The sequence below is a fragment of the Artemia franciscana genome, chromosome 18 (genome assembly GCF_032884065.1).
Source record: "Artemia franciscana chromosome 18, ASM3288406v1, whole genome shotgun sequence".
In the NCBI taxonomy this organism is placed as follows: Eukaryota; Metazoa; Arthropoda; class Branchiopoda; order Anostraca; family Artemiidae; genus Artemia; species Artemia franciscana.
Window position 1 is genome coordinate 35,743,492 of NC_088880.1, and position 17,701 is coordinate 35,761,192.

A 17,701-nucleotide genomic window follows, 5' to 3' on the forward strand; every position below is an offset into this window, starting at 1 on the left:
CATTTTTTTTTAGTTTTTCAGGGCCTGCAGGTCACCAGAACATCATAGAGAAATGTTTAATGGCTCGTTAAAATCTATTTCCCATATCTACGTGGTTTGAAACATGGAAACAAATGCCACCTGACACTTATTCGGAATTGTTAATTACTATTTCCGTTCATCTTAAAAGTAAAAGTTTATAACGAAGAAAATTTATGGTGATTTCGAAAAGCAGCCTGAACCCCTCGAAAATGATGTCTCATCAAAATAAAAAATAATCTCTGGAGCCAGCATGGTCAAAAATTCTGTACATGAATATCGCAGTTCCCCGTCTCGAAAACAAGAAAAATCCCTCCTTTTTTGCATCGGCAGCGCTGATGCATCTCCTTTTTTTTCTTTTTTTTAACAGGGCAAGCAGACTATCAGAACATCATAGAGAGATTTTTAGTGACTCATTGAAAAGTTATTTATCATATTTAAGTGCTTTTTATAAGTTTCACCATCCACAAGTGCATTATGGCACCTTTCGCACTATTTCTCAAGGGGTGGGGCTAGTAGGCTACCAGAACATAGTAGAAAGACGTTTAATAGCTCATTATAAAAGATATTGTTCATATCTAAGTTCTTTCTATAATTTCCACTATCTGCAAATCCAAAATGGCACTAAAAGCGACACTTTTGTTGCCATGTCTCCAGTGGAAAAGCTGAAGCCAGTTTGCTACCTGAGCTTCTTAGAGAGATGTTTAGCGGCGCGTTTGAAAGCTATTGCTCATATCCACGTGTTTTTTGTTGTTGTTTTTTATCCATTCTACCATCCATAAGTGTCATATAGCACTGAAAACGGTTACACTCTGACCTTTTCTTGTTTATTGCTTTTTCACATCTGTATGCATAAATTTTTTTGGTATTCAGAAGGGGGGGGGGGGTTTAGTGAAATAAATTAGACATACGAACATTTGCTTAGGTTTGGGATACCTTAAAATTTTGCTTTAGAAAAATAGCTACTCTTTCCTAACTGCCGAGGTTGTCCACCTTCGAACATTGTGTACTCCCATTTTGTGCAGCTTGATTTCTCAACATTATCTAATAAACGATGCGAAATAAAATGAAAACAAAAATCAGCTGAAAGCAATGACAGACATTAAAACGAACAGAAATTATTCCACTTATGAGGGGGCTGCTCCCCCTCCAAGAAAAATTAAAAATATCATTGCAGTGTTGCTTCAACCAATTTAAATTAAAGACAGTCAAAGATTAATAAAACAAAACAGTTTTTCTTAGAAAAGTGAAGAGTCAAGTTGAAACTTAAAACGAACACAAATTTTAGCTTCACAGTCTATCTAACATGTATAAAAAAAAAACTAGTACAAATGAACCAACTAATTATATTTCCCTGTGTTTGTAGGACTATAGAAAAATGGCGGTTTACTGAAAACACAGAAACCAAGTATAAACAACAAGATTATTGATGAAGTAGTTATAAGTGAACACATAGCCTGATGACAACAAACTAATCTATAAAGCCTTTCATAGTCTTACACCAGCTGTGATATCAGTGACTTTCAGTATACATTTTGGTCTCACCGGCCAGTAACACACACAGCCAGTAACCGGCTTCAGTAACATTTTGGTCTCACCGGCCATAATACCAATAGTGAGCAATGTACATTTTTTTACTCGGAAGGAAAATCAAATAAGCCTTTATACGAGGTCTGATAATCCGGTTATTTTTCTCTGTACAACGGAGAATTTCAAGTTATGATAGTAATTCTAAAGCCATTCCATATTCCTAATAATAACCATTCACTTCAAACTTGTCTACAAACTAATCATAAAATTCATGGTATTTATTTGGTGATACCAAATTATACGATAAAAAAATAATAATAAAGCAACAATCCTAAAATGCTTTATTTTTATACTGTAAGAAATATCCTTAATTGGTTTGCTTTTACTGTGCCAAAACTCCTATATTGTTTTTACATTTTCAGTAAAGCGCTAGTTTTCTAGAATCCCACAAATATTGGGAAATATAATTAGTTGGTTTGTTTTTGCTAGTTTCATTAATATATGGTAGAGAAACTTTCCTTTTTTAACTTTGTTTTTTTAACTAATCATTTATTAGGCCACATGTCCTTGCCATTCATAAATATAATAAGAACATTGAAGTTTATTTAAATAGTTATGATTAGAACGAAAACTAAACAAAATAACAAACCCAATAAGAGAAAGTCCTGGAGATGAGAATTTTAAGGGGTATCATTAAAACCTCCTCTGAAAATATCCTTTAGGGTCCAGACTCCCTAAAAAGCAAATCTAGAAAAGAAGCTTTTGCTTCTCAACAATTTTGATTGAGATCCTATAATTTGTTCATGTAAGAGATGCGATGGCAAACATTTAGAGGGGTCTTCCATTTCACTACCTTACAAAGGTCACATCAGATTTGGGCCCCAAAAACACATAGCTAGGGCACTAAATCCTGCTTCTCACAAAATTTGGTGAGATATATCCTCATTTCTGTGAGATACAATAATCATATGAATTTTTTCATACCCTTGCATCCCCTCACAGAAGATGAAATGTGCCCGGACACTCAAAACGCCCAACTAGGATACTTTCCTTACTCGGAAAGAATCTTTTTTCCTTACTCGACACTTACGCTCTATTCGCGTTTTTAGACCCCCCCCCAGTGGGGTTATTGGAACAAAATAAAATATTTTTGATCAAGCACCTTCCACCTTTATGGATTGAATCCCCTTAGAAATGGACTTCCGAGCATCCCTACTCCTGTGCTTAATCACTTCCGGCAGGTTTATTTAGACCTATGTTTAAGAATAATTTCACATCATTTAAGAGGGGGGAGGGTCTAGCTACAAGATTTCTTTTTATGCCTGCTATATGACCAACAAGTAAATGAATATGTGCTTCTTTCATATTCAGTTAGTAGCCTTAGCCCGTCCCCCTCTCTTTGTCCACACTATTACTGGATCCCCTTAAAGACAAGCTAACCAACATTATTGACAAGTATGTATGAACTTATTCCATTCAACAGATGCTCAAAAAAACGGAACAAAAAACAGGTAAATACAGGAACGTTGTTGAAAATTACGAAAAAATCTTAAACAATCCAGACTCTTAGGGGGACTAGGCAGGGTAAGCAAAGGAATCAAAATATAGAAGCATTATTGAAAATTATGGAAAAATGAAAGCAATCCAGACTTTTAGGGGGGCAAGGCTGGGAATTTACCGACACAGAAAGAAACAGATAAATTATAGGAGCGTTGTGGATAATTACAGGAATGTTCTAAACCATCCATACTCTTGGGGGGGGATTGGCCCGGAATACTCCTCCTATGTATGTACTTGTTATTTGTGCATGAAGACTTTTTGCCGTTTTATTGTGGCAGGGTCACTTTTTTCCATTTCTCATGGATAGGCCTATCCCTGTTAAAAAAGCTACTTGCGTCTTTAAAATTATCTTCAAAAATTCGTTCTCTTTGCAATTCGGAGGTCTTTGAACGCAGTGGAAAAAGAGCGCAGATGTCTTGAAAACAAGTTTTCCTTTATCGAAAGCCTTGGGCTTAGTCACGTTGCTAATAACGAAGTGATCTGACATAGCGATTCGGATATTTATAATTTCATCCGTATTTAAAAATGAGACCAGAAAAATGTGAATATGATGGCGGGGATGCTTCGGATAATAAGCGAGCAAGGAAATCATACACATTAAAAGAGAAGATGGACATAATATATCGAATTCAAAAGGGCGAAAGGCCAAAAGATATTGGAATTGCATTAAATATGGCTGTTTCAACTATTTGCACTATTTTCAAAAATCGGGAGTGGATACAAAAACGATACGAAATTGAGAATGGCGCGGGACTTCTACCACGAGTTACAAGGGCTCGGCATCCAATTTTAGAAGTTTTGGAGAACCGATTATTAGAATGGATGAATATCCAGACTCAGGAGCTCAATGGAAATGAGATAAGAGACAAAGCTTTAGAAATATTTGATGAGTTGAAACAGAAAATGTTGGAAGAGGGTGATGCTACCGTGTGCGAGGTCGACTTCAAAGCTAGTCTTGGGTGGTATGAGCGATTCAAGCATCGCTCAGGCCAGAAAAGTGCGAAAATTGTTATTCAGCCGGATACTAATGATGATTTTGCGGCTAGTATGAACTTTATAGAAAAGATTAAAAAAATAGTCGAAGAAGGCAAATTTAGTCTTCAACGTATTTTTAACATAAAAGAAACTAGACTGTATTGGAAACACCTACCATCTAGTGACTCCTCGTTCAATATAGCTTCCAAAGACTATGTCACAATACTTACGGGTAGTAATTGTTCCGGCGATGCAAAACTTAAACCTTTGGTGGTATACCATACTGAAACCCCAAGGGGTTTGAAAGGTATGCTTAAAAGCTCTTTACCTGTAATATGGAAATCTAATCCCAAAGGCTGCATGACCGAAGAAATTTTTTCTGATTATATACATTCTTATCTCTCTCCCTTCGTTGCTGAATATTCAAAGAAAACATATCGCCAAAACAAAGCTCTTCTTATAATTGATACTGCACCCTGTCATCCTCCTTATGCAGCAGATATTTGTGATAATATACAAGTTGTGTTTCTTCCCCCCGGTTCCTCTTCTATACTACAGCCCATGCTTCATGGAGGTTTCATGGCCTTAAAAGCTCAATACATGCAGTGCTTGGTGCAATACCTAACCAAGAACTATGACAGTACAGATCAGAATTCATTGTCTGCTCGTTGGAGTAAGTTGAACATGAAACATTGTGTGGAGTTCATTGATGAAGCTTTAAAGAATGTTAGGAAAGAGACTTTAAATGGATGTTGGAGGAATTTATTCCCGCAATATGTTCCAAGTTCAAAAGGTTCTGAAGAAATTAATGAAGTGAAGAAGAATATTGCTGCACTCAGCATAAGGGCTGGCATTGAAATTTTGAAACCTGAAGATATTGATCAGTTACTACAAACCTTTGAAGATGATGAGGGAGATGAGACTATCAATTTAGAAGACTATCGTAAACTGGAAGAGGAAAACGAGGCACATGAAGAGAATAGCTGTAAAGGCTTAGATGGTGGAGTGTTAAAAGAAATTTTAGATACTTTAGATTACGTGACAAATATTGCAATGGAGAATGATATCCATATGAGCCGAAGCTTGGCCTTTAAGAACGCCATTACAAGTGCTACACAGTGCTACCGTGAATTATACGAGCGAAAATTACAAACTCAGAAACAAATGTCCATACCATCAACTTACATTCCTGTAATTGTTGAAACTTCGTATGACATACCTTCGCCGTCTACTTCAGGGGCGGAACATTATTCTATCAAAACTGAGCCATCAGAAAGTTTTAATTCAGATATTGAAGACCATATGGATGTTTAAATGCTGAAACTTTTATTTTGTCCTTGATTATTAAACGATTTATTGTTTTTTACATTTTCAGTAAACTGTATAAAAAGAGGGATACTTGTCGGCTATATGGAACACATTCAAAAATTATGCTTAGGTTACATCTCAGAAAACCGGTTTCATAGCTACAAAAACAAGTGACAGATGATACAATATATTAGACATGGACAGAATGCACTGGACTTGTATAGTCTGGGGTATATATTTCCACATTAAAGGTGGGGGTTAGGTTTCCATAATTTTATTTCTAAAGTATTATTTTATCATGATGTTTTGTTATTTTTCATTACGATTAACCAAACTTCACTTCTTGGGTGTGTTTCCAATAACCGACAAGAACCAAGAGTAGTCATAAAAGGAAATTCATAAGTCGTATCTATGGTATCTTAGGTTTAATCACTAGTCCTCCGTGTAGATATGCCAATTGACAGTGGAGGTAAAACGATAGTCAGTTGACAATATGCTACTCCTAGTGACGAATTGAATATGGTATTCTGTGGGTTTTCGGATCATCGTAGCGGTATGCTACCCTCAGGCAGGGTTGCCACCCTTACTTTATTTTATCTTACTTATTTATCACTATTTTTAGTGTTTTTTATATTGCCTACACCAAAAATCACCAAATTTACACGTAAATCACTATATTATTGATGAAAATCACTAAATTAACAAGAAAATCACTAAAATCTAGTGATATTTTTTGTCACCTTGTGGCAACCCTGTCCTCAGATGTTTTGCGAAAATATGTATGCGTATTATTTAGTTTCATCGTTATTAGATATTTGTTATTATTTAGGTTATAATCGGTCTTAGATTACTCAGATTAATCTATGTTAGGACTTTGTCTAGTAACTCTGTGCTTTAGGTATTCTAGGGCTATTGCTTTAGGTCTTCTAGGGCTATTACTTTATGTATTATAGGGCTACTGCTTTAAGTATTATAGGACTACTGCTTTAGGTATTCTAGGGATTACAAGGGCACGTTTTACGGATGAATAGGATTGGCTGACAAAACTCGTACTTTTTGACCCTCCATTTGAGTCCAAAAAAACATTTAGGCCCAAGCGTCCTTCAACGGGCTAGGAGGAGTCCATAAGAAAGAAATTAAAAGGATTTAAAGTCTATGGAAGGGAGCAAAATGAAACCCTTGGCCTCAGGTGACTTGGTAATGGAATTAATTACTAGTAGCAGTAGGTTTAACACTAGGGCTTGGAGGGGGGTTGGACCCACTCTAGGGAGGTCTTGAAATGAAGATGCATTAATATGATTAAAAAACTGACTGATAGATGAAACATTTGGCTAGATGCATCACCGCCATGTGAAATTGTGCCTCTAATTTCTACTTAGCTGATAAAGCTAAGGGGTTGGGGAAACACATTGCTATTGAAATTTTGACGAATTAAAGTGAACATAAAATATTCTAGTGTGATCATATATCCGGTTGCCAAACCTGGTAAGGCTAAAAGTCACTTTGAGGTATCGTCTGGTGAATGAATCGGACTAGAACCCCAGTTTGATCCCTTTTTACCTTCATCTTATTGAGGAAATGGCGCTTGTTTATTATAGCGACCACGCTCAAGCTCTTGATCTGAATAAAACCGATTTCTTTGTCTCATTCAGAGATAATTAAGTTAGTCTCAGTGAGATAAACTACTATGCAGATATATTTTAATAAAATTTTAATATACAGAGGTGGTTAGGTATTTAATATAATGCTTTCTGGACGGCCTGCTTTCCAGAATTCTTTTTGTAGTTTCCACAATTTTGTTGGTACTTGTGTATTATCCAGAACACACTCAAGAAGTGAAGATAGACTAATAATAATGACTACTAACACACTAATATATGGACTACTAATAATACACTAAAATATGGTGAAAATATATTACTTTAGAGACAAAACTATACAACAAAGAATTATGGAAAGCAGGCTCCACAGAAAGCATTATATTAAATACCTAATCTAATGACCTCTATATATTAACCATTTAATAAAAGTATACCTATATCATAGTTTTTCTCACTAAGACTAAGCTAGGCTAATTATAACCTATTGCAGACAGATAAACCAGTTTTTCTCAGATCTTACAGATCAGGGGCGGATCTAGAGAAAAATCTTGGGGGGGCACTGGATCAAGGGTACCAATGTGATTCGAGCGTAATGATAAGGGGGGTAGATAACGCTTTTGTCAGACCATTTCGTTTGTGTGGATCTGGTTGGTGCTAATGTAAAACGACAAAGATACCTCTTTGAACAACAAACACGAGCAGATTCTTTGATGAATAAATCACTATGGCTTCATTGAGACTTTCTAAACGAGTAGACCAGACTAATTTTTTTTCTTTAGAGTTATTAAATAAATGATATTTTTCTCAACACTTGTCGACAGTAAATTGACAGTGTCTAGGCAAAATTACTTTTCTGAGTTAGCTTTTTTTCTAAGCGAATTTATAAGGTTTTATAAATTCTGTTTTATCAGTATATTGACCTCCAGCGCTCAATCAAGTCCTAAATGATCAATTCTGAGCGTTTCTCACGTTAGAACCAGTTAGGTCATTTTTTCTTTGTAAAATTCCCCGTTAAGCGATGAAAAAAAAAAAAAAAGATTCTCAAAAATACTCCTAAGTAGAGATACAGCGTTTTCTTGTAATGATATTGTTCACTTCAGAAATGGATGGTCTTGGGTGTTCTGCCTTATCTCAATTTAGGGCGTTTTGCCAAAACACGGTAAAAAAATGCTGTTTAAACGCATGCTTTAATAATTCCTAACTTAACCCAGTAGCGTCCAGCCTTCCCATATGGGTACACCTTACATCAAATTTTTATGACTAACACGGTAGCAACTAGAACAAATTTAAGCGTCCCTTAAACTATCATAAGTATCAGAGAAGTTCTCAAATTTTTTCCGACTTGAATTTGGTTTAGTTTGGTTCTATGGATTTTTTGAAATATGGAAAAAAGAAAGTTTTTGAAAGCTTTTTGTGTCTAATGGAATATCAGGGAAGTCAAATGGTTCAAACCTCTTGTTTTAGCATTTTGTTGTTCTATTATCACCGTTCTTCGCATCTATGAAACAATTGCACCAAAGTATCTACAAAAAGTAGGATGCAGTATCAGTTAACCAAAAGTGTTCCCAACCAGAAAATTTGGGTGTTTCGCAGATCTAAAATTTTCCACATGCTCTGTATCAGGCGATCACTTCTGCTTTGCAGATGGGTCCCAGGAAATATATTTCTATAAAAAAAAACAAAAAAAACTGTAGCTATGGTAGACGAAATAATATACGATGAGATAGACACTGGTATGGTCATAATCTATTTATCCCCCATAATTTCGGGGTAATAATAAACAAAATACGGGGCTAATATCGGGGTAGTCAATGAAAAAAGGGAGAGAGGCAAGGGCAATAAAAAAAAATCCAATAGTCTTCCAAGTCAAAGGAGTGACCCGGCTCAATAGTAACCGAAACTCTAAAAATCAAAATCTTAATATCAATAGTTACATCAAAAGAATTGCACTTTAATACTGATTTTAAATATTTAAGTTTCATCAAGTTTAAACTTACCCATCACAAGTTATGAGCCTGACAAAATTAGCCTTATTTTAGGAAATAGGAGAAAACACCCCCTAAAAGTCATAGAATCTTAAAGAAAATCACACCATCAGATTCAGCGTATCAGAGAACCCCACTGTAGAATTTTGTATTTTTTGTCAGAAGACAGATCACGGATGCCTGTTTATTTGTTTGTTTGTTTTTGTTTTTTTTTCCAGGGGTGATCGTATCGACCCAGGGGTCCTAGAATGTTGCGAGAGGGCTCTTTCTAACAAAAATTAAAAGTTCTAGTGCCCTTTTTAAGTAACCAACAAATTGGAGGGCACCTAGGCCAATTCCCACGCACATTTTTCCCCAAAGTAACCGGATCAAAAATTTGAGATAGCCATTCTGTTCAGCTTTGTCGAAAACCCAATAACTATGTCTTTGGGGACGACTTAATCCCCCAGAGTCCCCATGGGAGGGGCTGCAAGTTAGAAACTTTGGCCACTGTTTTATAGCAATGGTTATTGGGAAGTGTACAGACGTTTTCAGGGGGACTTTTTCGCATTGGGGTGGGAGTGGGTCGGGGGAGGGGGTTATGTGGGAGGATCTTTCTATGGAGGAATTTATCATGAGGGAAGAAAATTTCCATGAAGGGAGCGCGGGATTTTCTAGCATTATTTAAAAAGAAACAATGAGAAAATAAATAAATAAAAAATTTCACCTGGAAGTAATGGGTATCATTAAAGAGCGAGGCGTTGCGGAGGGGACAACCCCTCTCATATACGGAATAATTTCTGTTCGTTTTAAGTCTGGGAGGGGCAGTTGCCCCTTGCCCCATAGAAAATTACGCCCCTGGTGAAGAATATTCTGGATAAGCTGCTTTTCATATCTTTGGCCTATTGGCTTTACGTAAACAAAGCCTATCCTTTTCAAGGTACAATCTCTGATCAACGGTTACTAATGAATCGTTTGAATAAAGAACAAATTTATAATTACCATTGGTTGACACTACTTTTCTTGTAGCATCAGTGACATATCAAGCAAGGGAGGATCGAAGCCTCTCTCATGGACGCAGTCTAATTTTATGCAGTTTGTGGTTACATTTATAAGAATGCGTCAAGCAAAAAAAAAAAAAAAAAAAAAAAAAAAAAAAAAAAAAAAAATCTAGGGAGTCACTCTTCTGAAAATCCTGTATCTTCAATTAGATATTGTCGAAACACAGAAGCCTTTAAAATGATTTTCGTTTTGTTATCATGAACATTTATGTTGAAACTTTAAATATATAATTTCAAACTCATTTCTCATTTCAAACATTCATTTGGTTCATTGCAACCACATCGCACCTGCCTGCTAAAATCTTAGTTTTGCGAGGATTCAGCACAAAATATCAAAATCTATGTTTTCAGTGTTTTATTTCGCAACTCTAAGGTCATTCTTATAAAATCTTTCATGGTTCAGCTAACCGAATCCTGACCGTCAGTTTGCAGTCTAAAATGGTAAATTTAACTTGTTTTCATATTCTGTAACATTTCTTAGGTAATAAATGAAGAAAACCCCACTCATTTACGGTAAGCTGTGTCAAATCACGTAAAGGTAGGGGAGGGGGGATGTTATTTCTCCAGTAAAAATTCTCAAGTAAGGGATTTCCAAGGGAAATATCCAAAAAGGTATATTTAAAATCCGGAGAGGGTGGGGCAAATATAGGGAGTGGAGCAAATATTCCTCTACTTTCCCTCCCCAATTGACCTCGCTGCTTCTGAGATAAACAAAGCACAGTGTTTAAATGAAAGAAAAGAACCTTTTTTAAACAGTTCTAGAATAATAGCCTTAAAACTAAAAAAAAAATATCCTCAACGACCAAAATCACATAACCAATGTATAAATGATTGCTTATTCTAGCCGTAGCTTCGATCTCTATTTGTATTAAATAAAAAAACGAGTTTTTTTTAACTGAAAGTAAGGAGCGACATTAAAACTTAAAACGCACAGAAATTACTTCGTATATGAAAGAGGCTGCTTCCTCATCAACGCCCCGCTCTTTACGCTAAAGTTTGACTCTTTCTCTCAATTCTTCTTTTTAAAACAGTAAAAAACTTTAGCGTAAAGAGCGGGGCGTTGATGAGGAAGCAGCCTCTTTTTTATACGAAGTAATTTCTGTGCGTTTTAAGTTTTAATGTCGCTCCTTACTTTCAGTTAAAAAAACTCGTTTTTTTTATTTAATTTCTGAACGTTTTTGAATCAATGCATGTTTTGATTTTGGCTCTCCGCAGAGGAATAATCAAAACGAAATTTTGCATATTTTTTTTTTGGGGGGGGGGGGCTAAATGGCTTTCTCATAATTTTGATCGATGATTTTGAGAAAAAAAGAGCGGGGGCGAAGCCTAGTTGCCCTCCGATTTTTTGGTTAATTAAAAAGGCAACTAGAACTTTTAATTTTTTACGAATCTTTTTATTGGTAAAAGATTTACGTAACTTATAAATTAGCTTACGTAAAGAACTTTTGTATTCTCATGTTTTTATTACATATATGAGGGGATTCGCCCCATCATCAGTACCTCGCTCTTTACACTAAAGCTTAAATTTTATCCCAATTCATTAAGAATGACCCCTGAATCACAAAAGCCGTAGAATAAATAGTTGAAATTACTAAAAATACTTTAGCGTAAAGAGCTAGGTATCATAAGGAGGTGAGCCCCTTATATGGGTAATAATTTCTGTTTGTTTTAAGTTTTATTGCTGTTCCTTACTTCCAGGTGAAAAAGCTTTTTCACATTTATTTTTTAATTTTTTTTTTAAATAATGCTAGTAAATCCTGCTCTCCCTTCATGGAAGTTTTCTTCTCCCATGACAAATTCTCGATGGAAAGTTCCCCCAGAATATCCCCCTCTTCTCAACCCCTCCCCCCAACCAAAAAATCCTCCTGAAAACGCCTGTATACTTCCCAATAACCATTACTATATGTAAGCACAGGTCAAAGTTTGTAACTTGTTGCCCCTCCCACGGGGACTGTGGGGGAGTAAGTCGTCCCCAAAGACATAGTTATAAGGTTTTTCGACTACGCTGAATAAAATGGCTATCTCAGAATTTTGATCCGTTGACTTTGGGAAAATAATTAGCGTGGGAGGGGGCCTAGGTGCCCTCCAATTTTTTTGGTCACTTAAAAAGGGCACTAGAACTTTTCATTTCCGTTAGAATGAGCCCTCTTGCAACATTCTTGGACAACTGGGTCGATACGATCACCCCTGGGGAAAAAAAAAAAACAAAAAAAAAACCAAATAAACACGCATCCGTGATCTGCCTTCTTGCAAAAAATGCAAAATTCCACATTTTTGTTGATAGGAGCTCGAAACTTCTACAATAGGGTTCTCTGATACGCTGAATCTGATGGTGTGATTTTCGTTAAGATTCTATGACTTTTAGGGGGTGTTTCCCCCTATTTTCTAAAATAACGCAAATTTTCTCAGGCTCGTAACTTTTGATGGGTAAGACTAAACTTGATGAAACTTATATATTTAAAACCAGCATTAAAATGCGATTCTTTTGACATAGCTATTGGTATCAAAATTCCATTTTTTAGAGTTTTGGTTACTATTGAGCCGGGTCGCTCCTTACTACAGTTCGTTACCACGAACTGTTTGATTTGAAGAAACTTGTTTTTTTTTCTTCGACTCTTTCTCTTAACTCTATTTTTAAAACAGTAAGAAACTTTAGCGTAAAGAGCGGGGCGATGAGGAGGAAAAGCCCCTTTCATATACGGATTAATTTCTGTTCGTTTTAAGTTTTAATGTTGCTCCTTGCTTTCATTTAAAAAAACTTTTTTTTTTTTGTTTAATTTCTGGACGTTTTTTAATTAATGCATGTTTTGATCTTGGCTCTCCGCACATAAATAATTAAAATGAAATTTGCATATTAATTAATTGCAATTAATCGGAAGATTTTGAGAAAAAAGAAGCGAGGGAGGAGGCCTAGTTGCCCTCCAAGTTTTTGATTACTTAAAAAAACAACTAGAACTTTTAATTTTTTACTAATGTTTTCATTGGTAAAAAATATACGTAACGAACTTCTATATTCGTATGTTTTCAATGCGTATATGAGGGGGTTCAACCCTCGTCGATACCTCACTCTTTACACTAAAGCTTGGATTTTGTCCCAATTCCTTAAGAATGACCTTTGAATCACAAAGGCCGTAGAATAAATAGTTGAAATTACTAAAATACTTTAGCGTAAAGAGTGAGGTATAACGATGAGGTAAACCCCTCATATGCGTAATAATTTTTGTTCGTTTTGTTTTGATGCTGCTCCTTACTTTCAGTAGAAAAAACTTTTCATTTTTATTTTTTCATTGTTTTTTCAAATAATGCTAGAAAATCCTGCGCCCCCTTCATTGAAATTCTTTTCCCCCATGAAAAGTTTCTTCATGGAAATATCCTCCCACGTAACCCCCACCCCCCTCAACTCTCCCCCCATAAAACCAAAAAAAATCCCCCTGAAAACGTCTGTACGCTTCCCAGTAACCTTTACTATATGTAAACACAGGTCAAAGTTTGTAACTTCCAGCCCCTCCCACGGGGACTGCGGGGGAGTAAGTCATCCCGAAAGACATAGTTAATAGGTTTTTCGACTATGGCGAATAAGATGGCTATCTCAGAATTTTGATCCGGTGAATTTGGGGGAAAATGAGCGTGGGAGGGGGCCCAAGTGTCCCCCGTTTTTCGGTCACTTAAAAAGGGCACTAGAACTTTTAATTTCCGTTAGAATGAGGCCTCTCGCAACATTCTAGGACCACTCAGTCGATACGATCACCCCTGGGAAAAAAGAAAACAAGCAAAAAAAAAACAAATAAACACGCATCCGTGATCTGTCTTCTGGCAAAAAATGCGAAATTCCACATTTTTCTAGATAGGAACTTGAAACTTCTACAATATGATTCTCTGATACGCTGAATCTGATGGTGTGATTTTCGTTAAGATTGTATGACTTTTAGGGGGTGTTCCCCCTATTTTCTAAAATGAGGCAAATTTTCTCAGGTTCGTAACTTTTGATGGGTATAACTGATCTTGATGAAATTTATATATTTAAAATCAGCATTTAAATGCGATTCTTTTGATGTAGCTATTGGTATCAAAATTCTATTTTTTAGAGTTTTGGTTGCTATTGAGCCGGGTCGCTCCTTACTACAGTTCGTTATCACGAACTGTTTGAAGAATAAATAACAGCTGAAGCGGTCCTTTTGCCAATATTCGCAACATATGAAGTAAATGCATCTTGAACATTCTAATCACCCTCGATAATTTTGCCATCGAGATCCAAGAAAGAAGGGACTGATGGAGACTGAAAAGAGGGCCTTAGGACAGAACTCATAACCTGCCAAGTTTTTCGAATATCTTTACCGCAATCTGAAAAACAATTAAAAAAAAATACTGGGAAGGCCTTTTGACACACAAAATTGTAAATATTAATCGGTGAAAGATTTGCTCTCACTGAGGGAGTACCAGATTTAAAGGCTCTCCAAAGATTATTTTTTCTCCAACAACTCCTAAGGAGACCAGGGGTCATCCAAGGATTTAGAGGAAAGGCCTTCTTAGACTTACGATTAGAAGGTGAAACAGAACAATTATCATGAACATTGTCTTTAATTGACTCATAAAAAGTATCAAATAAATTACAAAAATCAGAATCACTCTCAAAATTACCCCAAGAAATTTCTGCCAATCTTGACCTAAGAAGCGTCAATTCCACTTCACTAAATCTAAATTCTAAACAGTCTCTTATCGACTCACTAATCCTCTCAAAAGACAGTTTATCAAAACAGTATCTAGAGTAAACAGGGAAATGATCAGAAATGTCACTCACTAAACCATAATTTTGGATCAAGGCAGCTTTACGGAAAATATTGTCAATCAGAGATGATGTATATTAATGTATATTAATCTATGTTTTTAATCTTTCCATGAATTGAAAGTTCAATTCCTTCGTGTATCGAAATCGCTCGGAAGCAGTTCCTTTTATGAGCATAACTTTAGAGACATAATGCCTTTTGATATGCGTTAGAAGGAATTTGCAGTGGTGCTTTCACACTAGCATAGCTTCGGGACTTTACGGCACATTATGTATTCTTACGGAGCAAATTTTGTCCGTGACTCTGTTAGCCCCAAGAATACTCGATCCATAAGGAGGGGGCTACTAGTCAAAGTCCTACTTCTTAACTAGAAAAATTTGGAAGCATAAAAGCCCCTCCTCTAAGCCCCTTTAATAAGCTATGTAATTAAGGTACAAACACCAATATATCAAGTTATTTCCCGATTGGGTTTTTTCAATCACGATTGTGCCCCTTATATGATTATTTTTAAGATAAGATAATTTCACTGATTTTGTAAATGTGATGCACTCACTTCTTAAAGCATGTCTCAGGAAAGCATTTTGTCAAGTATGTTGATTCAAAAGGGAATAGAGGTCGTCTGGTTCATGGTTTGCAACGACATTCTTAACAGATCACTAAATCCATACCCCAACGAATGGCATAATTTTGTCAAAATCATGTGGGGGTGGGGGTCATAGTTGGAGCCATTTTTTCCATTTCTTTAGTATACCTTTGCCTCTATGGTAATATATGGCTCATTTTTTAGTTTTTACTAACGTTTTCACTTGATTTAGGAAAGTTGGATCCAACTTATCCCCCCCCAATATTTTGACGAAATTACGCCACCTGACGTAGACTTGAGGAATATCTTTTATAAGAACTATTAAAAATATGTCACCCAATATCAGTAGGACCATGCCGATACGCGTGATATCAATGCGTCCAATACCGATACAGTGTGCAACCCTTTCCCTAGGGACTAAGGATGGTCATATCATCATCAAATCTAAATGTTGGGGTTCCACTCCTGTTTCTTTTCTTTTTTCAGATAAATGACCTGAATTTCCTTTCGAAATTACATTTGGTTAGATTTGCCTGTAATATAATTTTCAAGTATAAGTCAAAGTCCTGTTGCTAAGCTAGTAGTTTTGCAATAAATAATGCAATAATAAGAATGCAATAAATAAACTTTCGTTCTAAAATCTATTTCTGTCTTCCTGGATCAGGCCATTGATTCTTGATATGTAGATTATTTTTCCCCGAACCCGGGCAGAGTAGGAAAAGGGTTCGTGAGAAATATCTTACTTAGCATATCGACAGGGGGAGGGTCTGTTTACCCTACGAAGAGATAGCCAGATAGGTTAATGATGGCAACCTTGGCCGAGAGTTTGCCCCTTCTAATCGTTATATAACGATTACATATTACAATAGTGGTTGGAGGGAGGCATACCACTCCAGTAAGTCGTGCCATTGTTGACTCCAGTTCAATACCAAAGATATTTGACTTTTGAACTATTTTGAATAAAATTGTTATCAAAAAATTGTAATTAAATGCCTTTTGGGAGAGGGGCTCTTAGGGAGGGGGCTGGTTGTCCTCCAATCTTTTTGGTCTATTAAAAAGCGCACTGGCAAACGTAATTTCCGATCGAACGAGATATTACAATGTCTCTATGATGTTCTGAACCCCCTAGCCCTGCCAGACAAAAAAAAAAAAAAAAAAAAAAAAAAAAAAAAAAAAAAAAAAAAAAAAAGAACGAGAGACAGATCAGTGCTACCCATGCAAAACAGCGATTCTCCTTGTTGTTCAAGGAGGGGCCTGTAATTTTGCAAAATTTGGTTTTCGACCATATTGATTCCGACGGTAGACTGTTCATTTTGATCCGACGATATTTTTTATGGGGGTTTCGAACTTATTTACGAAATCACCATACATTTCTTTTCATAATAAATTTTTTACTTTTAAGCCGAACCGAAATTGTAGTTACCATTCCTGAAGCAGTGTTAAATGGCAATTTTTTTCACTAGATATTTTTTGTCTAAACGTGTTTTTTGGCTTTTGGTTAGTATGGGCTTTGGTTCGCTCTTTACTAGGTTGCAGCTACTGTTGCAACTGTAATCCAGTTATGGCGGGGATGGGAGGGGGCTGGAATGCAGTTAAACTAGAAACGAGTCTATAAATTCAAAGTGAGAAAACTTTTTGAGGGTAATGAAATGAGAATACTGTTATTGTAGTGTTATCTTTATAGGAGAACAAAAAACCTTAACCTGAACCTCACCAAATTTCGGTAATTATTCGGCAATCAATCAAATTCAGTCGCTATTGCTCAAGCAATTTTCGGTTCCGCAATTAGAGATTTAGGCCCAGCGCCCACGGGGCAACTGTTTCACGACAACGGCTAGAAACTAGTCTCATCTGCAACTGGTTTAGGACCGGTTTATAACCAAAATGAAACGTTTCTTCGCCCACGGACGCGAGTTGATGTGGATTAGTTGTGATTATCTAATTCAGCACTGCAATGCAATGTTAAGTTTGGACGAGGAAGACTTATTTGATTATCATGATAACTACAGGTTCTGTAGGGCTCAGAAGGAGTATTGAGTCAATTCCTGCATGGAAAAGACTGCAAAGTCTCGTCTGTTCTTAGCACCAAAAGAACTATCTCAAACAGCTAGAAAATTTGTCGCATTTTACAGAATGTCGAAGGAATCTTACCTGGAGTTGACAAGGATTGTGCGTCCGTTCGTCGAAAAAATGGACACGAATATGAGAAAATGTGTGCCTACAGCAGAAAGAATATTGATCACTTTGAGGTAAGCAAAAATTTTATTACATGTTGATTTTACAAACATTTGTTTCTAACTAAATTCAAGTAAACGTA

General features: G+C 36.2%; 1 protein-coding gene across 2 annotated transcripts in view; it reads left to right on the forward strand.

The window, feature by feature from the left end:
- The window catches only part of LOC136038948 (uncharacterized), a 470,704-nt gene that overhangs the window by 438,429 nt on the left and 14,574 nt on the right, over window positions 1-17,701 (forward strand). Inside the window, exon 2 of one of the 2 annotated variants that reach the window (XR_010620344.1) lies at window positions 17,517-17,633. Coding sequence is in view for 1 of the 2 variants with exons in the window: in XM_065722458.1 (XP_065578530.1) it covers window positions 17,434-17,633 (200 nt within the window). In the remaining variant the exon portion in view is untranslated. Of the gene's footprint in view, window positions 1-14,122; window positions 17,634-17,701 lie in introns of those variants that run through there. The other variant, XM_065722458.1, reaches the window with a different exon arrangement.